The sequence below is a fragment of the Pelodiscus sinensis genome, chromosome 10, assembly GCF_052426305.1.
Source record: "Pelodiscus sinensis isolate ZL-2025 chromosome 10, ASM5242630v1, whole genome shotgun sequence".
Classification (NCBI taxonomy): Eukaryota; Metazoa; Chordata; order Testudines; family Trionychidae; genus Pelodiscus; species Pelodiscus sinensis.
Window position 1 is genome coordinate 30,392,420 of NC_143061.1, and position 24,071 is coordinate 30,416,490.

At 44.6% G+C, this 24,071-nt stretch overlaps 1 protein-coding gene across 1 annotated transcript; it reads left to right on the forward strand.

Moving 5' to 3' along the window:
- The first annotated feature begins 4,044 nt into the window (after positions 1-4,044).
- Positions 4,045-16,571, forward strand: TM4SF18 (transmembrane 4 L six family member 18). Its single transcript, XM_006115929.5, has 5 exons — positions 4,045-4,481; positions 5,706-5,795; positions 6,504-6,646; positions 11,513-11,693; positions 16,191-16,571. Exons 1-5 carry the CDS (start codon positions 4,305-4,307, stop codon positions 16,203-16,205), a joined length of 606 nt encoding a protein of 201 aa, XP_006115991.2. The 5' UTR covers positions 4,045-4,304; the 3' UTR covers positions 16,206-16,571.
- Positions 16,572-24,071: the final 7,500 nt, after the last annotated feature.

The following is a 24,071-nucleotide window of genomic DNA, read 5'->3' on the forward strand; positions in this document are numbered from 1 at the left end:
ACAGGCTATGTCTAGACTGGCCACAAATTCCGGAAAAGGGATGCAAATCAGGTAAGTCAGCATAGGGAAATCTGCGGGGGATTTAAATATCCCCCGTGGATTTAAATAAACATGTCTGCCGCTTTTTTTCCGGCTTGGGGAAAAGCTGGAAAAAAAGCGTCTAGACTGGCGCGATCCTCCGGAATAAAGCCCTTTTCCGGAGGATCTCTTATTCCTACTTTCAAGGGATATTTAAGTCTCCATTGCACTGTAGGTTGAAATAAGATACGCAATTCAAGCTACGCAAATTGCATATCTTATTTCAATCTTATTTCAAAATAACCTGCTATTCTGAAATGTCCCTTACTCCTCGTGGAATGAGGTTTACAGGGACATTGGAATAGTGAGCCCATTATATTTAGAAACATTTCAAAATGCAGGATAGCTATTTCGGGATATTTCCGTATTCCAAAATAGCGCTGCAGTGTAGATGTAGCCACAACATGCTAAGGAATGAGCCAGCTTAATATGGTGTCTGGGAAATGTAATTTGAGTAACAAGGCGTGTGAACTGCATTGTCAGACTAAAGTCTGCTTATGAAATCTCGTTTTCTGTTCTAACTGGAATAGATTAGGGCTGGAAACAGCAGCCCATGGGATTACAAACACAGGTGTCACCTTTTTACTATAGGCTTCAATTTTTTAAAAAAGCAGAAAATGTCAGGTGTTCAAGTAACTATTGAGCTGAGTCATAAAATTCCAGCTTGTGGACGTGACATGCCTTGCTTCACTCAGTAGTGTCACTAAGGAACAGCCTTGAGGAAAAAAGTCTCATGTCTTGTTCAGCTCCCAAAATCTGCAAAGAGAGGTTTGCTATGGAGTTCAGTAGGAGAAACAGCAGACATCATCACCTTCATTGGCTCTCATGAATTAATTTTATAATTCTTCAGAAATGGACGAGGTCATGGTCCCAGCCATACACCCCAAATTAAAGGGATTATTGTGATGTCCCTATTACACTGGAATGCTCAAGTGTCTCGAGCTGTCTGAGTAATACTAGGTAAAGTTGGGCAAAACGTCTGGCTTTTTCCTTATACACTTTTCCTGGTGAAACAAACGTTTTGTGAATACCAAAAGGGATTTTGCAGCACATTTTATTGTCTCTTCCGGGCGCTTGCAGCCACTGAGCCAAATTCTGCCCTCAGGTGCACTGCTGTAAGTGCAGAACTGCATCACAGGCTTTTCTCAAGTCTTATTTCAGTGTAACAGAGCAGAATGTAACCCTAAATCTCACAAAGCTAAATAATTAGCAAAGTGTCCGTTGAGTCTTGATATCCCCTAGAGGGAGCCCTCTGAAACCTCATTCTGAAATATAACGGGCGGAAAACAAGGCAGAGTTGCCACAGAGTGTAAATGGACTTAGTTCAACAGATCAAGGACAGAGCAGTATTCTCCATGGTGTCATCAGGACATAACTAGGTGTGTCTACACTGCACTGTTATTTTGAAATAACGTTATTTTGAAATAGTGTGAGTGTCTACACGGCCATTTCATTATTTTGAAATAATTTTGAAATAACGGACAGCTTATTCTGAAATCTGTAAACCTAATTCTATGAGGAATAACACCTATTCCGAAATAGCTATTTTGAAGATGCTCCACTGCTGCTATTTCGAAATAGTTCCTCACCAGGGCCATTCTAAGTTATTCCTCCCCAGTGCCTCCTGGAGTTTTAAATCGAGATAGCATGTCTACATTAGGGAAGCCTGCATCAGGCTAATATTGAGGCCTCCCTGAGTGTAGACATGCTATTTCAAAATAAGCTATTTTGGAATAATTCCAGAATAACTTATTTTGAAATAGCTGTGCAGTGTAGACATACTAGGAGTAATATTACTGAATAACAGAGGTAAAATGCATTATGCGTATTTATGAAAGCTTCCAGACACTCCAGAGCTGATCTAAAATAGACCTCCAGGGAAGTGGGTGCATGCCTCATTCTTTAGGTCATTTTGAAACAGATTAGACAAAAACATTCTGCAGAGAATATCCTGCATTGGCCCAAAGGTAGATGGGGGTAATCTCCAGTTCCATCATTTTATATAATCTCTAATGATCTCACTTATACAGCCCAATACAATTAACTGGCGGGGATATGATGTGTAGTACTGTGTATGGAGAAAGTTTACCATCATTGCATGCTATTTGAGGAGACATCTCCATTTAGAGGGGCAGGACTGAAAACAGGCTGTGTTGAGTGAAGATTTGGCATTTCCCAGCAGACTCACTGCTAATCCTCTTCTCCCCTTTCTCCCCTCTCCGTAAATGTTGTTTACCGATACTGCATAAAGCTACTGCATAGGGTCCAAAGTGTGCAGAGCTGTATTCCCAGCTTTCCCCGCTGCCTTGGATTTTCTATCTAGAGACATCCACGGGCCCATCACCAACATTAATAAATGTAGCCTCACAATCTCTGAGCATTATTATCCTCACCTCGCAGAGAAGGAATTGAAGCAAAAAGATAAGTGACCAGTCCAACATCACACAGGAAAGCTGTGTCCCGGGGCCAGGAAGTGAACCCAACCAAGGGTTTCTTAAATGCCACGCTTGTGACTTATCCACAACACCAGCTTTATCTTCTCTGTGCCTTCCTTTCCCCCTGCTCAAGTTATTCTCAATAATTGACATTACGGAAGTATTTAGAAGCCCCAAACACATACATAGTAAGAGACAGTTCCTGTCCCAAAAAAGCATGCAATCTAAATAGACAGAAAAGACAAAGGAAGTGAGGGAAAACAAACAAAGAAGTTAAGTAAGGGTGCGTCGGTCTACACCGCAGGGCTTAACTCGAAATAAACTACACAAATAGAGTGATGTCAATTGCGTAGCTTATTTTAAAATAGCTTACTTCGAGTTTAGGAGCTGTCTACACAGCATTTAATTTGAAATAGAGCACTCTTCCTCCGACTTCCCTTACTCCTTGTACAATGTGTGTTACAGGAGTCAGAGTAAGAAGTCTTCCAGCTGGACAGTATTTCGACATCATCATATATATAGTAGCCCAATGTCTGAGCGCCTATAACACTGAAATGCTGGCTGTTCCCTCTGGGCAGCACTGTTGCCTGAAATGTTGGCTGTTTCCTCTCGGTGGCGCTGTTGCTGAAATGCTGGCTGTTCCCTCTGGGCGGCCCGTGCTGCATGGGGAGTGCAGGGCCCAAATGGCCGCTTGCTCCCCCGCGGTGGCCCAGCTGAGCAGCGCAGAAGTCAGCCGAGCGCCACGGCAGGAGGGGAAGGGGGGTGGGGCGGTGACGTGCGGCGTGACAGTGGCTCCAGGCCTCGCCCCCTGGCGATGAACGTCACCACCCCGCCGCCTTCCCCTCCCGCCGTGGTGCTTGGCTGACTTCTGCGCCGCTCAGCCAGGCCACCGCGTGGGAGCAAGTGGCGCAAGTGACCGTTTGGGTTCAGTGGTCCCCGGAGTGAGAGGCAGGAGGGGGAGGAGAAGAGAAAGAGACAGAGAGAGATGCAGGAGGCGGAGAAGAGCTGAGGGGGGGGGGGGGGAGGCTGTAGAAGGAGGAGAGAGACAGACAGACAGAGACACCGGAGGCTCAGGAGAGAAGACCGATGTGGAGGAGAGACCTGAAAATCCCGTCTTATGGTGGGCTAATTTGCTAGTTTCTAAATAACTGCCTGCTATGTAGACATGGACTACATTATTTCGAAATAACGTTGCCTAGACGTACCTGAATATTTAAGAGGGCCAGGAATAGAACTCAGATCCTGAACAGCAGTACCTGCTTACTTCATAAGACTGTTCTAAGACAACAGAATGTATTACATTTTGGGTTTCACAGCCCAGGGCCTACCTCCTAGGTATGCTGTGTGTAGATGCAGCGGGGATTACTTTGTTAATATTTCTAAGGCATGTGTTAGAAGATGAAACGTGATATACACGTGCTCAAAGGTGGTATTGTTATAACTCAGTCTTGTGTTCCTTCCTGAGATTCTCTTCTAGACACTCATTTAAATCTGAAGCTCCCTAAGGAATAGCCCTTAGAAGGAAACAATGATACTTAAAGAAATAGTCATGTGCTCCGGCACAGGAGATAGACTAGCCCTCCAGCCAGTGATGTTTTGTCATTTGTTCTACAAACAGTAAAGCACTTCTTTTTGCAGTGGGATTATTTGACTGGAACCAAACCCCAGCAACCAGGTTCCCATGAATACAAAATGACTGAATCAAAACAAGAAGGTGGTAGAGTTTTGCAACTTTGAAAGAAATAGCCAGCCTGGGCTTAGAATAGCGAAAGTATTTAAAGTCCTTAAGAGATGGGTTTACAAAAATGCGGAGGCTGCTTGAGTTGTCTTCTGATACCTCTTGCACTTTGGAGTATTGTTGTTAATATCCTGCTATACTTCCCTAATGGGAAAACTTCATATGCCACCAGTAGCCAGATCACCAACTACGTGTGGTATTTTGAAGGAATATGTTTCTCTGGTGTGATGGTAAGTGTCAGTTCTGTGGATTTTGATTATAAATGCTACTGCAAATGATCTTAGCATAATTACATCTGCAGCATAGCACGATTGTGTTAAGATCTTGCTTTAAAAAGGGGAGACAAACTATTTTAGCTAATTTTATAAGCAGCAAATTTGATCAACTTTAAAAATCATGAGCATCATAAACAGCTGAACAAAACTGGCATGTATGTGTTTTCTTAACATGATTTTGGGAGGTGGGTTTTCATGCTTTTTGTCACAAACAAAACTTGTGGAGTAGACTGGCTAACCATCCACTTGGGTTGGAGTTATGCTAAAAGTGAAAATTGTTATATGTGTAACTGCAAATCTGACTGCCAATGCTGTAACCTTTAATCAGTCAGACTTTGATGCTGTGTACAAACTTCAATAAAGTCAATAAATTACAGTCAGTGGCAGATCGTGCACAATAACTTTTTTCCAAAAGATTTTTAATATTCTTTTCTGTGGTAACATCAGGGAATATTTTGCAATGTGAGGATGCTGAGAGCTAGTAAACCAAACTGTAAATCCTGTATATGACAGAAATGACTTCAAGCCATGGGATGTGGTAGTACCTCTTGTTTTTTTAAACATAGTACAAAATGTTAAAAAACTACAACCGTCTTGTATGTTTAGATAGGAGTCTTATATTATTAATATCAATTCTGTTTGGTAAGGTCTTTCTACTAATGCATTAAAAAGGGAAGGATATTAAAGGAATAAAGATGAGACCTAATTCTGAAACTATCCCTGTATTTATTCTTTTTACATCAGTCCTTTGAAAAATATCAAACTTGTGGTGATCAGAGAAAATTTACTGGATGTCCAGAAACTCCAAAAGGAAAAACACTGATAAGCTGGAGGTTTGGGAAACATCAACCAAAAAAATTAGAAATACCCTAAATAGAGATTTCAAAACTTTTCCATTTATTGCTTTTCCATCTCTGAGGCCGAAAGCAAAGCGAGCTGGGGCTTTGCTCTTGGCCTCAGCTGTGGGTGGGGTTGGATAGGAGCAAGAGGGCTCTGCACTCCCACTTTTGAAAATGTTCCCATGCCACTGGCCCTGCACCTGCAGTTTCTGTGCAAAGTGGGTGTAAAGTGCTAGCAGTTCAGAACTGTGGCATTTTACACATACTGTGCCCAGGCAGGAGAGAATCAGGCACATTATGTCGTGTTATTTCCACTCATCTTACAGTCTCCCTCTTACAGATGCTTCTGTTAGCAGCACTTCTAATAACATTGGAGCGGGACACTTTCTACCAATGCTGCCAGAGCGAGAGTTGTAACAAAACATACAGGGTGAGTCTTGTTTTGTCTTTTGTTTCTCTATTCAGCATTCATTCTAAGTACTCTGGCCCCAAATTCCCTCAGCCAAACCTTTGACTCCCTCTTTTTGGCTAGTTCCTTCCTCTCTCTATCTTAGGACTCAGGAGGGAACCCTAGGTCAGTCTAGAGATGACCCAACTGGTCACCACAAGTCTGATTGCTTCCTCCAACAGCACAAGTGACGTCTCCAGGAAAGGAGGCTTGAGGAAGAACACTGATGGCTGCGAACTGTTATCTTTCCACTCTCGTGCTGAATTGCTGCTCTCTCTCCTTGCATCCCTGTTTCCTTTAGAAATAATTAGATAGAAAATAAATAATCTCCTTTGTAAGTGCTGAGTGGGATACAAACATGTCCAATGAGAGCTGTGATGTCCTCCTGGCCTCCCACAACACGTTTACAAAAATAGTTTAAAAGCCAATGAGAGTAAAGCTGTCTTCCCTCTGGAGAAATTTAACATTTTCCCCTAAAGATACAATCCCAAAAGTGCAAATGCTGTTGTTGGGGGTGGCTTTCCCTCTTGTCCTCCTGATCCCATATCCTGTGAAATTCTGATCACCATGCTTGTAAGGTAAAAACCTGGCAATCTAGCCAAGGCACATTGTTTGGTGGGTGGCTCTGATTAGGTGACTAAGGAAAACTTCATCCTCGTGCTGATAACATATATTCTCTCATCAATTCAGAGTTTCATTTCAGTTGTGTTAGCCCTGCTTGGCATTGCATTTTCTGGATACAGTGTCATCATCTCTACTTTGGGCTTAGTGCAAGGCCCATTCTGCAACACGCCCTCTGGCTGGGGTTACATCTTCAAAGACACTGCAGGCGGGTAAGCAACACCCTTGAATCTACAATGTATAAGAAACTATACACAATAAAGGTAAAAAAAATCCTTTTGGGGATCATTCATGGATAAAAATAAAGCTACCCATTTTCAAAGCATATGTATTTTCTTAGCTTTTAAAAAAATCTTTGCCTCACAATGAATATTGTATATTTCAAGCTTGTTTCTGAGCAAAACACACAAAAAGGGAAAAATTCTTTGCATCTATTCAGAGAAAGTTTAAAGTTCAGCTAATTCTTCAAATGTTTCAGTGAGACATTAAACCTCACGGCTGTGTCTACATTGGCACCCTTTTCCGGAAAAGGGATGCTAATGAGACCAGTCGGAATTGCAAATGCCGCGGGGGATTTAAATATCCCCCGCAGCATTTGCATGAACACGGCTGCCGCTTTTTTCCGGCTCGGGGCTTTGCCGGAGAAAAGCGCCAGTCTAGACGGGATCTTTTGGAAAATAAAGCCTTTTCCGGAAGATCCTTTATTCCTCTTAAAATCAGGAATAAGGGATCTTCCGGAAAAGGGTGCCAATGTAGACACAGCCCATAAGTATATGTGAAGTACACAACCTATGACTGCTTTTAATATATCTTTTTAAAAGATAGCATTTTAATATGTAAATATTTAAAGTAAGATAATGTCAAGTTCTTCCCATTTGCAGTGGAGTACACTAAGCATTGAACTGATTATGAAATCCTAGATAGTATGAGATGAAATGCCAAATACCTCAACAAGTATGGGATTGTTCCCTAAAATAATGATTTTCAAGTTTTTTTTCCATTTGTGGATCCTTAAAAAAATGTAAATAGAATTGCTGACAGTATGCAGACCCCCCAAGGTCCACAGACCAGAAGTTGAAAGCCACTGCCCTAAAATATAGGAATTACTGACTTCAGGTTATTTCAGTTTAGAGGGGAGATATAAGAAGTGAATCCTTATACAGTAAACTTCCGATAATCCGGCACCTTTAGGACCCAGGGGGTGCCGGATTATCAAATATGCCGGACTATCAGAAGGGGGGGGGGCTATGAGGGGTCTGGAGTGGGTTGGGAAGGGATGACACCCCAGACCCCTCAGCCTCCCCTTACGATAGTCCGGCTCTGCCCCAGGCGTCCCTGATTCAGCTGCTGCTGGTCAGTTTCAGCAGCAGCTGAATCGGGGATGCCTGCAATAGAGCAGCTGGGGTGCTGCCGGGTTGGTCCCGCAGTGCCGAGGGGCGGCGCTACGGCACCAACCCAGCAGCACTCCAGCTGCTCTTGGGGATGCCTGGGACTGAGCAGCTGGGGTACTGCCCGGTTGGTCCCGTAGTGCTGCCCCTCGGGGCTGCGGGACCAACCCGGCAGCACCCCAGCTGCTCTGCCCCAGGGGTCCCCAAGTCAGCCGCTGCTGAAACAGATCAGCGGCTGATTCCAGGAAGCCCGGGGCAGAGCTGCTCTGCCCCGGGCTTCCTGGAATCAGCCGCTGATCTGTTTCAGCAGCGGCTGAATCGGGGACCCCTCGGGCAGAGCAGGTAGGGTCCTGCCGGGTTGGTCCCGCAGCGCTGTCCTTTGGCGCTGCGGGACCAACCTGGCAGCACTCCAGCTGCTCTGCCCCAGGCGTCCCCAAGAGCAGCTGGGGTGCTGCCGGGTTGGTCCCGCAGCCCCAAGGGGCAGCGCTACGAGACCAACCTGGCAGCACCTCAGCTGCTCTGCTCCCGGCTTCCCCGATTCAGCTGCTGGTCAGTTTCAGCAGCAGCTGAATGGGGGAAGCCTGTCCGGTTGCCCCAGCACTTCCGGGTTCCTGATGGTGCCGGACCATCAGGAGTCCCGGAGCATTGGATGCTGGACTAATGGAGTTTTACTGTATTCATGTTGCGTATATTCTATTATGTTTTGGTGCCACCATCGAGATATGAACTATTAATAATAATGTTCTGTTGAGTTTTTTAAATTCCTAAATTAAAAAGAACCTGATCTGACTATGAAGGGCCAGATGACAAGCAAGGCACTCTGGATTAAGCCCAAACTGAAACTTTTTAATAGGGGAGAACAGGAGGTTAACAATGAATATATTAAACATCTCACAAATATGATTACAGTGATGATTCTTGGAACCAATAACAGTACCATGCCATCTCCAGCATTGCTAACTCTCAGAATTTTACTGCCATGCTAGTGATTTGGGGACTTTATCTGTCTTATAAAAAGATAATGAAAGGTGCCAATTCAGGAATTTTCCATTTAACAATGGCCACCCTCTCCAATTTCTGTCAAGGGGGCTAAAGCCACCATGATGTCCCCCACATCCCTGCAGTCTGTCAACACGTGGAAGTGACGCTGCCCTTACTAAAGAAGGCTGCTCCCTCTTACTATGTTCAATGGAATAAGCCTAAGGAAATGGCTGCTATTCTGTGGTTCGCAGGGTGGACAGAACACAGGGACAAGAAGGGGCAGCAGAGACATTGTGAAAGGTGGATGGGAAGAATGAGGAGGAGCAAGATGCAGGTTTAGGGTGCAGGGGAGTAGAAAGGGGCCTCCCAAGCAGAGGGAGGCAGGAGAGTGGGGGAAGGAAGTGCTACCCAATTTGGGGCAGAGAAGTGTTGTGTGGGGGAGGGGTGCCAGGGATGTGCTGCTTCTTGCGAAAGCCTGGATCAGGAACGCTCAGACGTTATTGCACCATGATCCCTTTCTGACAACAAAAATTGCTTCACAACCACAGGAGGGAGGGAGTGAAACCTGAGCTCACTAGAGCCCCATTGCTAGGGTTACCAGGTAGACCTCCCCAAAATACAGGACACACTTGATCGTGGGTGGGGGAGGAACTGACCGGGAGAGGGGAGGGGCTGGCCAGAAGGAAGGGGGTCGGAGGCTGCGGGACTGGCTGGGAGGAAGGGGGCCGGGAGGTGGGGCTGGCCGGGAGGAAGGGGGGCGGGAAGCAGAGCTGGGGGGGGATCAGAGACCGGGGGGTCTGGACGGGAGGAGGGGGGCCTGGAAGTAGGGGAGCGGGAAGCAGAGCTGGCGGTGGGGGGAGTGGTGCAGCCACTGGCCGCAGCCGGAGTCCAACAGGCTGCACCCCTGGCAGGCACTCCCTCTAGTTGCTCAGAGAAGCCAGGCAGGGGCAGTGGCTAGGAGCCACTCCCCCCGCCGGGCTTCTGCTCACAACCAGAGACTCCCAGCTGGGAGGCGGGGCTGTGATTGGTGCTGGGAGCCTCTGGTTGCGAGCAGAAGCCGGGCAGGGGGAGTGGCTGGGAGTTCCAGCCACTGCCCCCACCCCGCCCCGCCCTGCTCGGCTTTTACACAGGACCACAGGGCTCCCAGCGCCAATCACGGCCCCACCTCCCACTCGCTCCCCCGCCCCCGCCAGGCTTCCATCCGGCACCTAGCTGGAAATTCAGAAAATACCGAACATTGCACATGTCCGGTATTTTCTGAATTTTTCTATTGGACAGAAGGAGCAAATACCGGACTATCCGGTAGAAAACCAGACACCTGGCAACCCTACCCATTGCTACAGGAGGGGACCAGGCCTGATCCCCACTTCTCTGGGCAGAGAGGCCAAAGCTGAAGCTCAAGGGCTTCAGCTGAAGACAGGGGGCCTGCAACCCGAGACCCAACACCCAGGACTTAAGCCCACAGGCTTTGGCTTTGGCTTAGGCCCTGGGCAGCAGAACTCGGGCTTTAGCCCTGAGCCCCAGCAAGTCTAAGCCAGCCCTGGCGACCCCATTCCAAGGGGTGGGGGGAGGGTGGTGGTGGTCCTTTTGCACTGTGGGGTCCCAACCCACAGTTAGAGAACAGCTGGACTAGATCAGTCCCATATTGTTTGTACTTGCCATTATCCCATTTGAATGACTGGCTGATACAGTTAGAAGTTCTGTAATCTGCAATTCATCTGCTCTAAAACGTAAAATAAATGCTATGTGCTAGCATAAACCACGACGAGTTAAGTGCTTCTCAGACTATTTACCAGACCTCTTTTATCAAAGGCTACAGAAGAGACTCAAGTCAGCATAGAGGAACTGCTTTCTATTTCCTTTCGCTGGGCTGAAGACAGCCTAAGTGGTGTCTCCCCCTGAGCAGGCAGGGAGAGGCGATCAGTTGTGTGCATTAAAGGCTGAACTTTTCAATCTGAAATTATCACACATGGGGCTCAGGGGACATTTGACTCATGATTTCTGATCTGTATCTCCTTTATTTTTAATGAAGATACAACAGATACAGTGAATCACATACTCTATAGGGCTAGTAGGGAGGTGGAAGGTAGGCTATAGGCCAGACAGGAATAACAAATGGTGATATTCCCTTAGGCAGTGCCCTCAATCAACTCTCTGTACACTTGTTAGAGTAGGGTGATCAGATAGCAAGTGTGAAAAATCAGGATGGGGGTTGAGGGTAACAGGTGCCTATATAAGACAAAGTCCCAAATATTGGGGCTGTCCCTATAACATCGGGACATCTAGTTACCCTATGTCATGGTGAAATGTTATTTGGGCTTTCCTGCTCTATTTTGGTTTAAAAAAACCAACATAAGTTAAAGTATATTGGACTACAGCTTCACTGGTACTCATGAAATAGAACTGTTATAAATGGTCTCTGTTTAAATTCAGTTTATAGCTTTAGCAGAAAACACAAAACTTCTAATACTCTTGTCTGGATTCTGGTCTCAGTTACACCAGTGTAAATCTTGATTAACATCAGAGGATTTAACTAAGCTGCTTAGGATTTACACTGGTGTAACTGGAACCAGAACATGGCCTCAGGACATTAAAAGAAAAAAAATGGGTTTTATTATTTTGTCTGATTACGGTTAGAATTATTATTAAGTGCTACATTTCTAGGCATTTAACTGGTCTAATTTTCCAATTTTTCTGTTTCTCTGGTAGTTACCTCATTGAGTACAGTTCCTGGTCCAAGTGCACTGAACCTGCGCATGTAGTGGAATGGAACATCATTTTATTCTCTATTCTCATAACCCTTAGTGGGCTTCAAGTGATCATCTGTTTTCTCAAAGTGATTGCTGAGTTAAAACGGATACTCTGTGGGACCTACTCTGTTTTTATGCAGGTAACAAAAGACCTTGTGCCAAATCTTAGGGTGGTGTAAATCCATGTTGCTCCATCAATTTCACCCAGATGCCAATTTATACCAGCTAAAGATCTGGCCATTAGTTTTTATGAATTTGAAATGTTACCTTCCAGCAGTTAACAATATGGTAGAAGCTGGTACCAGGCACTATAATGATGTGCTTTTAGCTACATGATACTATTCAAATTCACCTTGTAATTCCCATACAACATGCAGATATCCCAGACTTCTTCTGATTGGGAATGTAGGGCTGTGAAGGTTAAAACACATGAACCTGAAAATTAAACATCAGAGAGAATACAGATAGAAATGTAGCCATGTTAGTCTGGGGTAGCTGAAGCAAAATGCAGGACAATGTAGCACTTTAAAGACTAACAAGATGGTTTATTAGATGATGAGCTTTCGTGGGCCAGACCCACTTCCAGAGAATACAGGAATTCAGTGTCAGTGAAGAGTAACCAACATCTACCTCCTAGCCACCAAAGATGCCATTTATGAGGGCTTAGGGGGGCAGTAGCCCCCCCTGGAGTTGGAACTCCTGGATTTCATACTTGAGGTCTGCTTAAAGCCCATGCCCTGACTCCAGAGGCAGTTCTTAAATGCAACAGAGTTTGAGCTGCTTTCAGCTTTGCCTTTGGGGAGAGAGTTTGTTACAAAAAGAGGGAGGCAGGTGATTAAAAATAACAAAAGGCTGGGCATGCCAGTTCTTAAAGGATTTTTAGATCACCATGAAAACATTGCTGGGTACTCCACTTAAGAGATGGGGGGGGGGGGGCGCGTGAGTAGGGATGAGTGTGGTGTTGCTGGAATTTGCATTTGTATCACTGTGTTAAACTTATAAATGTTCTTGAAAAAGAGGTGAGCAGGGACTAATCCAAAGGTGACTGCAAAGAGTTACAAAGGGATTTCACAAAACTGGGTGATTGGGCAACAAAAGGGCAGATGGAATTCAGTGTTGACAAGTGCATAGTAGTGCATATAGAAAAACATAATCCTAACAAAAATGATGGGGTCTAAAATAGCTGTCACCACTTAAGAGAGAGATTTTGGAATCATTGTGGATAGTTCCCTGAAAACATCTGTTCAATGTGCAGTGACAATCTAAAAACTAAAAAGCTAACAGAATATTGGGAATCAGTAGGAAAGGAATAAGTAATAAGACAAAATACCATATTGCCTCTATATAAAGTCACAGTACGCTCACATCTTAAATACTGTATGAAGATCTGGTCACCCCGTCTTAAAAAAGATCTTGGGTGCATCTAGACTGGCAAGATTTTGCGCAAAAGCAACTGCTTTTGAGCAAAAACTTGCCAGCTATCTACACTGGCCGCTTGAATTTGCGCAAGAGCACTGACATTCTAATGTAAGAATTCAGTGCTTCTTGCGCAAATCCTTTGACACTCCCGCTCAGGGATAAGCCCTCTTTTGCAAGAATACTTGCGCAAGAGGGTCAGTGTAGACAGGCACCTTAATTTTTTGCGCAAGAAAGCCCGCTAGCTAAATGGCCATCGGAGCTTTCTTGCCCAAAAGTGCGTCTATACTGGGCACGGATGCTTTTGCAAAAAAGTACTTTTTGTGCAAAAGCATCCGTGCCAATCTAGACGCTCTTTTGCATTAAAAATATTTCCCCAAAATCATGCCAGTTTAGATGCAGCCATATTGTATTTGGAAAAGGTACAGAAAGGGCAACAGAAATGATTAGGGGGTGAGAAACAGCTTCCATATGGGGAGAGATTAACAAGACTGGGACTTTTAAGCTTGGAAAAGAAATGACTAATGGGTGGGGGAATATGTTAGATGTCTAGAAAATCATGAATGGTGTGGAAAAATAGAATAAAGAAATGTTATTTATTCCTTCACTAACATAACACAAGAAGCTGACCCAATTAAATGTATAGGCAGCAGATTCAATACAAACAAAACAAATTATTTCTTCACAGTCAACTTGAGAAACTCTTTGCTAGGGGATAATGGAAAGGCCCAAACTATAACAGGGTTCCAACAAGAACAAAATAAGTTCAAGGAGAATAAGTCCATCAATGCCTACTAGCCAGAATGGTCACGGATGGTGTCCCTAGCTTCTGTTTGCCAGAAGCTGAGAAAGGGAAGGAATGGGTGACGGGATGGATCATGATGATTGCCTCTTCTGTTTATTGTTTCTGAAGCACCTGGCATTGGCCACTGTTGGAAGACAGGATGCTGAGCTAGAAGGACCTTTGGTCTGACCCATTATGGCCATTCTGAAGTTCTGCCCCCTTCTTTAACCCACTAGACCCCACTTCCCTTCCAGAGCTGATATAGAGCCCAGGAGTCCTGATGGGGTCGGCCTGTCTCTACAGTTAGTAACAAAGTAAGAATATATATTAAATTTTTAGGGCTAACCAGTGTCCCTTAAGTGACCTCCATAAGATGTCAGAAAATGTTAGTGTCACAGCTGAGTGGGTCTAATATTTATTTTATTTTATTTATTTTATATAGGAATTAGATACAGTGCTCCTGTCAGCTATCTGCTAAGTTGTCTGCCAAAAATGTAGAGTTTTCCAGTGCCTTAGTAGCCCCTAGATAGAGATGAGGTAGGGAAAGGAGGGCAGGGAAGGCTGGTTCCCCTCCCCATTTGGTGCTTGGCTTGTACTGAGCATGCTTAGTAATACTGCTGAAGCCTCTGTCCTCAGTCCACTCCCACCATGCTCCCACTTTCTTACTCCCCCCCCCACCAAAATCTGAAATAGTGCCTCTGCTAGCAACAAGTCCAAGTTTCTCTTTTATATCAAGTGGGTTTCATAGCTGAGAAAGTAAGAAACAAACTGATGGTTTTTGGCACTCAGGAATTTGGCATGTATTTTATGTCAATGTTCACAAGTTGTTCAGTGGGGTATCTCAGCAGGACTCTATTAAAAAACAAAAAATCCCTGCTTCAGCTAGGTTTAGCACAAAGAGATCTTGGCCCACAACATTACTACATTACCTAAAGCCATGTCTTCACTATGCAGGAAAGTCGAATTAAGATACGCAACTCCAGCTATGTTAATTAGCTGGTGTCGACATACCTTAATTTGAGTTTCCATGTGGTCTCCACAGCTGGAGGCTGATGAGAGCTAATTCTCCCATTGGCTTCCCTTACTCCTCGCGAGGAGCAAAAATATTGGCACTGACGGAGACACCCTCTGAGTTCGATTTAGGGGGTCTTACTAGACCTGCTAAATCGAACTCCAGGGGATCGATCACAGCAGTGTCAATCTTCCACCTACTGAAGACATGTCCTTAGTTTAAACAGTGCTGCGAGTTGGCATTATGGTATGAAATACAGGATCAGCATGGCAGCCAGCAGCTATAAAAGTGTATGACACAGGGGAACTGATAGCTTCTGCGGGCCCCTGGGCAAGATGTGGGGCAGGGAGGGCAGCTCCGCATTCCCAGAAGGGGCGGGGAATCAGGTGGAAGGGGCAGGTCTAGGGGCAGCCAGCCCTTTGTGCTGCTCAGACTGTAGTGCTGCTCCCCCTCCCCAGCCCTCAGAGTTGTGCAAAGCGCAGTGTGGCACTCTGGTGGCGATTTAAAGGGCCCAGGGCTCTGACCAATGCTGCTGCCACAGTAGCAGTGGTATCAGCTGGGAGCCCTGGGTCACTTTTTGAATTGCTGGCCCTTGGGACAACTGCCCTCTTTGTTCCCCTCCGTCAGCAGGCCTGGTATGACATGTTCCATTGTCAGCTGTAGAGGCTGGATAAAGCTGGAAGTGCTAAGCCAAGAATGCCTACACACATTAGGCATTGGTAACCTTTAGTGTGCTTACACAGCCCTCAGTATCCGTAGCGGATCATTCAGCTCAGCTTCCAGGTTGTTTTGCTTTTAGCAAACAGCAAGTGATTGTCCCATCAAAATGCACTGACAAATGTTGTTAAAAGGGAAGGAAAACTCTAGCATGTTTACCTTGGCCTGTAAAGCAAAAAACATCTGCTGGAATAGGCAAAACCAACAACAACAAACAAGCAAAAAAATCAAAACAACAACAAAAACCCCCGAATTGTCTAAGCAGAAGTATAGCAAAACTACAGATCACTAGTTGCTCCTTTGTGATATGTTGAAATCAACAGAATTTACTTACTTACTAGAAGTGAAATAAAAGATCATTCAATAAATAAAAGATGCCTGGAGTAAATGTAGATGAAAACCTCCCATTTTAACAACCTGTAATGGAAATGTCAATGTTTCAGAGATTTGAACCCCACCCTAGCACTCTACTTGCCAGGGATTCAAGAACAGACAGGTTTGATTTGCCGGGAACCAAAATTCTGCTCCTTGTGAAGTCAAGAGGAGCTTTGCTGCTGTCCTCAGTGAGCAGACACTTGGGCTCCCTCTTTAATCCCGAGAAGCTTTGTTGATTTAGTATCATTGTGGATGTTTCCACTGTGCAAATGTAAGCTCTACTGCAAGTTAAAGGTACAAGTCTCCTTGACTTCTTCGCATTTCCTTTGACAGCCGGGGTTGATCTGAATGTGGCAGAGAATGTGTCATTGCCAGCCGGACTTTGCTCTTCCAGTGTTGACTGTTCTACACAGCAGCTCTGTAGGTGCCATTAAAACTAATTTTACACTGATTCCTTTTTCACACCCATGCCTCTCATGGGATGTACCTTTAGATTCACTTAAATGGTTTTTGATGGCTAAAAATGAAGTTCTCCCCTGTTTTCTTAAATAAAAGAGCCATTTCTGAATGACAACTAATTCTGAATGACAATGATAACTATGTCTCATTTGCTTTGCCATCCAGTTTGTGTTCTATGAGCACTACAGAAATACCTTCTTGGAGAAATCTGTGGTTTTCAATAAAGTGCTGTTAAGCTACCATGCTTTCATAGTTTCCACTGTCTTGTCTCCTTATTTAAGTTTTACAAATGTTTCATTCTTGCGCAAGAGCATCCATGGCAGTGTGGACGCTTTCTTGCACAAAAGCACATGGCAGTGTGGACATGCTCTTGTGCAAGAACTTTTTGCTGAAGATCTCTTCTGCAAAAAGTTCTTGCGCAAGGAGCCTGCAGTGTAGAAGTAGCCCTAGTGTGGCCACTGGACAATCAAGACGCTAAAGAAGTGCTAAAGGATGATAAGGTCACTGTGGAGAATTTAAATGAATTATTTGCTTTGGTCCTGAGCCATTCTTTTTAGGTGATAAAACTGAGGCACTGTCCCAGATTGAGGTCTCATTATTAGAAGAGGTTATGGAACAAATTGGTAAATTTTTTTATAAAGTATCCCTTTTAAAAAAAATTATAAATATCCTCAGTACCTACAGTTTTCAGACACACAATTTTTTTTTCTACCATTGCAACACATTTGTTTAAACAACTTAATCATAGCCAGGCAGGTGATGACATTTTTGGGTGTAAAAAGTACAAAAATAATAAAATGCTGTAAAACTTAAAACAAAAATTCAGTTTTCTCCAAATTTCAGTTGTGTTGACGTACCCCACAGACTTCTGTTGAGTACCCCTAAGTATATTTGAACCACTGGGGGGCCAGAAGTGGCAGCAAGGGAGGAGAGAGGGCTGCTGGCTTCCAGCCTGTGTGGACTTGTGAGCTGGGATCTGGCAGCCCTCCCCACATCCCACACTGTGACTTCTGGCTTTCTTCTCCTCCCGCCTCCTCCAGGCTGCCAGTTCCCAGCCCAAAAACCTGCACAGCCTGTGAGCTGGCAGCCCTTCCCCCCTGCCGCTTCTGCCCACCATTCTCCCAGTGTAAGGCTGCTGACAGCCAGCAGCCTTGCAGGGCTGGAGCAGCACTCCACACGTGGGTGGGGGGCTGTTCCCAGGTAACAGTTAACCGTTACCCAGTAAGCATCACCCATTAAAGGATGCGACTTACTAGGTAACTGGTTAACCAGTTACCTGTTCACATCCCTACATTAAATTTGTTCTAAGGGATTATCTGGCTTTGAGTGTGTACCTAAAGACCAAGAAACCAAAATCTATTATTAGGTATGTTGGTCATGCCATGGTGAGTGTAGCTGCCTTTCAAAGAGTTTACACTGTCTTTACATCATCATTCGATATCTTTTGAAAACATATGCCAAGGCTCATAAAGAAGTTAGGAATACAATGCAGAACTATTGGGTGAGGTTTGTGGCATATATTTATGTAGATGGTCAAGCTAGTAGATTATCCTTTCTGGTCTTACAATAAATTGATTTTATACTGATTAAGGAATAAAGGCCTGATCAAATGCACACTGAAGTTAGTGGAGAGACTTCACTTGATTTACTGAAGCCATTGGAGACCACCTGTGCTTTTTCCGATAGGGGTTTCTTGTGCAAGAAACCCCTGTTGTCCATCCACACACGCCTTTTTGCACAAGAGCTCTTGCGCAAAATGGTTTTTTCCTCATAAAAAAAGAACTAACTCTTGCGCAAAAAGCCCTGTCTTCTGATGATCTACTGTACTTTCTCTTTCACAAAAAAGCGCTTGTAGTGTGGACACTCTGCAAGTTTTTGCACAAAAACGGCCATTTTTGCGCAAAAACTCCGCAGTGTAGAGATGTAGCCTAGTTGTTTAGCAGACTTCCCGCTTCTGATGTACTTTTAAAAATTTGCAATACTTTTTGAGTTTTTGGCTAGCTGTTCTTCAAATTCCTTTTAGGCCTATCAAATTAGATTTTTACACTTCATTTGACAGACTTTATGCACCATTCTGTTTTCCTCACTAGAATTTAACTTTCACTTTTTAAAAGATTACTTTTTATCTCTCACGGCTTCTTTTACTTGGTTGTTAAGCCACATTGGAATTTTTTTGGTTCTCTTGCTGTGTTTTTTAATTTGGGTTAAATATCTAGGATCAATGGGTTTTGAACATGGTGCACTCCTGAATGATGCTATCATGGTAAAGTGGTTCAGTGCAAATGGCAAGAGCTGTCCCCAGTTCTCTGTCAGAAAAATGGCAATTATGTTAAAAAACAGAATGTATGAAACTAATGCCACCCATCTGAATGTAAGGGACCGTCTTGGCCAGCCACAAAAAGGGAAATCAGGCTCTCTACCATGGAAACACAGATGTTTAGATGGTTAAATGGCTGGACACTCTGAGTATGTCTAGACTGCATCCCTCTGTTGGCAGAGGGATGCAGATCAGGCAGGTCAACATTGCAAATGAGTCAGGGATTTAAATATCCCGTGCCTAATTTGCATAAAAATGGCTGCCGCGTTTTGCCAACTCAGCACTTTGTCCACAAAAAGCGGCAGACTAGAAGGGGATCTGTTGAGAAAGAAAGCATTTTTCGACAGATCTCTTATGCCTCCTGCAAGTAGGTTTACAGGATCTGTCAAAAAAGGCCTTCTTTCTCGACAGATCCCCCTCTAGACTGCTGCTTTTTGCCAACAAAGTGCTGAGTCGGCAAAACACGGTGGCTATTTTTGTGCATATTAGGCATGGTATATTTAAATCCCTGCCTTATTTTCAATGTCAACCTGCCTAATCTGCATCCCTCTGCTGATAGAGGGATGCAGTCTAGACATACCCTTTTTGTTAGGAAATTAAATGAGGTTATGAGGGGCCTATTTCAGATTGCTCCAAGTGAAGGCAAGTTGAAAGGGGTTAGGTTAGGGCATATCCAGTGGGGATCTGAGAACTTTCATGGTTTGGTGACTCTTGCAATCATGGAATCATGTAACTGCAAGGGCCAATGATAGTGGATGAAATAAGAAGGGGGGATTCAAAGATTACACAGACTGGATATTGGTGAACCAATCTGCACAGCAGGCTGGTATACGATCATGAGTTTTGGAAGAAGGCTATAAAAGTCACTGGCAAGCTAGACTGGACTACCTAAGAGTATTGTCTGTGATTCCATGGTTAGGCTATTAAAGTGCTCAAAGAGTTTACTTTTGATGGGTCAAATCTAAGTCTAAGAACTCACTGCCAGTTTAGGGTTTGTATCTATTTCTTAACGGGCTGCCCTTAAGTTGGTACTCATGTTCCTGAGACACTCATGACAGCTTGACAGCTACTAGTTTAATCCCCTTTAAACTCTATAGGAGTTTTCCATAAACAGTGAAATTACAATAGAACCTCAGAGTAATGAATGGCTCGGGAATGGAGATTGCTCATAATTCTGAAATGTTTGTACTGCTGAACAAAATTTTAGGGTTGTTCTTTTAAAAGTTTTCAAGTGAACATTGACTTAATTTTGCTTTGAAACTTTACTATGAAGATAAAAATGTTGCTTTCCTTTAAAAAAAAATTGTTTAGCACAGCCTTATACTGGATTTGCTTTTTTTATTTTTATTTTTGGGTCTCTGCTGTTGCCTGATATGCTTGATAGTGTACTTCCCGTTCCAAATAAGGTGAGTGGTTGACTGGTCAATTTCTAACTCTGGTGTTTGCAGCTGAGGTTCTACTGTAATTAGAGTAGCAGAATGGGGCATGCTTGGATAAAAGAAGGGCTGCATCTAGACTGGCATGATTTTGCGCAAATAATTTTAATGGAAAATTTTTTCCATTTAAAAGCATTTGCGCAAAAGAGCATCTAGACTGGCACGGATGCTTTTGCGCAAAAGACATCCGTGCAGTCTAGACGCTCTCTTGCGCAAGAAATTAACTTGCCTGTCTACACTGGCCCTCTTGCACAAGAATACTTGTGCAAGAGGGCTTATTCCTGAGTGGGAGCATCAGAGTATTTGCTCAAGAAGCACTGATTTCAAACATTAGAACGTCAGTGCTCTTGCGCAAATTCAAGCGGCCAGTGTAGACAGGCGGCAAGTTTTTGCGCAAAAGCGGCTGCTTTTGTGCAAAATCTTGCCAGTCTAGACGCACCCAAGGGGATTAAAAGAGCAACAGATAGATGGCCATTCTAAATGAGGGAAGAAACTGTGCTTCACAGCCAGAAAGGTTTGTCATAATCTAAGGGTCTCAGTGTCTAATGTCACACATGGTTTAGCCTGCAAGATCACATTCCAAGGTGGAATGGGAGATCAGAGGTGGGTTATGGAAAGGAATGTTGGCAAAATGTTCATGTGGGTGGTATTGCTGAAGCAATCAAATGTGTGAATTAACAGATGTTTGGATATAAATATGAGGGGAAAATCAATATGCTGAAAATAAAAACCTTTTCCAACCAAATGTCTTGTTTAAATTGTATTTCAACCCTAAATGCAACGGAATTGCTGTTTTTTGGACATTTTATTTTTAAAGGCTATTTTTTAAAGGTTTTGATGACTTGTCTTTGATTGTGAAATCACATGACTGGTGTGTCCCCAGAACAGAAAGCCCCAGCACTGCAATGCTTTCACTAGGTAAAAGGCTCCTTTGTATTGGTGAAAGAAAACAAACAAGGTATTCTGTTCAGGCTTTGAGTTGATTAATGAGATAAAGTTGTATCATATCCTTAAGCACACAGTAGCTATTGAGAGAGATTTTATTGAATAGAATGAGACCACTGAAACTTTAAAGGACATTTACTGCAAATGGTTTAATGGTATCTTTTGAACACCACCCGCACTCATGCACTCCAACAATTATTTCTAATAATGGAATGAAAAGATATGGGTTTGTCGGGAAGAGAGAAGATCATGAAGACAGATAGGAGACCCATAAACGATAGGAAACAGTGATGTTATTTGTAGGTATCATTATGGCTGGTTTTAGCACCACTAAGAAGGATAGACTGTTCCTCACTTTGGGTGCATCTACACTACACCGTTATTCTGGAAAAACAGTACTAGCATCCACACAGAAACTGTGTTATTTCGAAAGAAAATCGAAATAACGGAAGGCTTTTTCCGACGTTGGTAAACCACGAGGAAGAACGTCTCTCCGAAAAAGCCCTTTCGGAAGAGAGTGTCTGTAGACGCTCCGCTGCTGCTATGTCGAAATAGCTCCTCACCAGAGCCATTTCAAGTTATTCCTCCCCTGTGCCTCCTGGGGCTCTACATCAAGATGGCGCATCCACATTAGGGGAGCCTGCCTCGGACTAATTTTGAAGCTTCCCTGGAGTGTGGAAGCTCTATTTCCAAATAAGCTATTCCAGAAAATATCTTCCAGAACAGCTTTTTCTGAAATAAGCTTGCAATGTAGACATACCCTTTGTGTGCAGTGTTGTAGGCATGAAGCCCAAGATATTAGGGAGGCAAGGAGGGCGAGGTAATATCTTTCATTGGACCCATGTCTGCTGGTGTGAAAGATAAGCTTTCAAGCCCTGCCTGGTCCCTCTTTCTCACTTTATCCCTCAAGCATGGTAACATTTTGTCAGGCCACATACACTCTGGCAGAGGCTTCCATTTCACGGCTGTGTAGTTTACAAGGCAAACAAAGATGTGTGTCTTTATTGCTCTTGAAAAGAGCTGGATTGAAAACTCTAAATCAAATTTTCTCTTTGTCCCCAATAGGCAACAGTTATGCAAACATCTCCGTGCTGCCTTGGTAGTGACCAGGGGATGACCAGGGGTTTCAAACTGCCAGCCTGCAGGCCATCCTGGTCCAGAGCAATTGTGCAATCCAGCCTGGGATTCCTGGCAGGCGGGGGAAGGGGGGGATGGACATCCATTACCGGTCCCCAACCGCTGCCCCTTTCTGCCATCATCCTACCCTCTACTTCCCCAGGCACCCCATCTCCAAGGGTGCTCTGCTTCCCTGTGACTCCTGCCACCGTGAGGAGTGCAAGGGGCCCCAACCACTGCCATCACACATCTTTGGGGATGGGGTGCCATGGGGGGGAGAGAGTGGGGAATGGTGGAAAGAGTCAAGGCTTGGGGGCGAGTAACAAACAGGCTCCTTCTGACCTGCTGGGAATTCTAGGCTGGGTTGCACAATCTCTCCAGCTGTTGCTGGCCTGCAGGCTAGGAGTTTGAGACCCCTGGTAATGACCCTTACCTGTGTCAAGGCTCACTGGAGTCTAAGCTAAATCATAGGCCATCAGATAGTAAAACTGAGGCTGGATTTGGACTACTGACGTAGAAGTGAAAGTGTCTCTAACCAATTACGAAATCAAAACTAGATGTTTATAACTTGCTGCCTGGTAGCTACAACCCAGCCTGCATTCTTCCTACTTAGTACCTCTTTGCCTGTTCAATGTTAACAACAATTTTGAACTCCAAACACAGCTGCCAACTTTGTTGATGGTAGAAGGGGCAAAGCAAACATCTGTTTCTGCAGCTGTACCATGTTGATTCTGTGAGTCAGCAAACAAACAAAACTGAGATAATGCAGAAGAGATTTGTTCCCTGATAAGGGAAGCCTGCTGAACATCAAATGATACATGTGGGACAGACTGTCCGAGTCTGTGAACAGACAGCACACGTCAGCTCTTATTGGCCAAAAACCAGCCAGCCGCTTAGAGCGGTGTGGGCCTGCTGGCAGGCAGGGAACTGACTGAGGGTCCTACAGGTTGCAGGCCAGGACCTGCCTAGGTAAGCACCTCCCAGCTAGAGCCTGTCTCTGGCACCCCCACCTGGACCCCAACTCCCTGCCCCAGGTCACCACCCAAACCCTCTGCACACACACTGCACTCCATCCTACAGCTCTCCCCCAGGCCATAATCCACTCCTGCACCTATATCCCCTCCTGGTTGCTGCACCCCAATTTCCCGCTGCCACAGGTCACAACCCCCTCCTTCACCCAAACTCCCTCTCAGACCCTATACCCTCTCCTGCACTCGAATCCCCTACCCAGAGCTCCTTTCTGCACCCAACCTCTGTCCCAGACCCCACAACTGTTCCACAGAAAAGTGTGGCCCTTGGCCATTTACCAAAATCCCACCGAAAAGTACTGCCCAACCCTGCTCTAGGGGCTAGATTGAAGGTTTTCAGCACAGCCCAGGCCTGCACTGGGAGCAAAACAGAGTTCCACAGGGACACGCAGCACACCAGGGTGTCACTGCTCTCAGAGAGGGGAAATCAGATGCGTCTCAGAGTCCAGACTCCAACCTGCACCTGAATATCTATGCTGCTATTTCCAGCCCTGCAGAGTGAGCCCCATGAACCCAAGTCAGTTGCGCTATGCTTTGAGATTTGCTGCAGATTTTTTGCTGTCCCCCATATAGAGAAATACATAGTGACTCCTATATTTACTGCAGATATAATTTAAAGGTATTTTGTGAAAGGCAAATTTGATTTGTGAAAATATGGTCTAAATTGCAGCATGAGAATGGTGATTAATATTACAACTATGCTCTTTCTATGCCCAGGCTTACAGGGGTGTGTGCAGGAATTTAAATTTGACCATTTTCTGCCCCTGACATACTCTTGGGGCCTGTTTCCTGCGTACCTCCCCTTTTGCACAACCTGGTTACGTGAAAGCATAAGGCCCATGGGACTTTCACATAAGGGTTTTTGGAAACCCCACAGGGAATTGCCACTTTTGTGGGATTTTCATATCTGTGC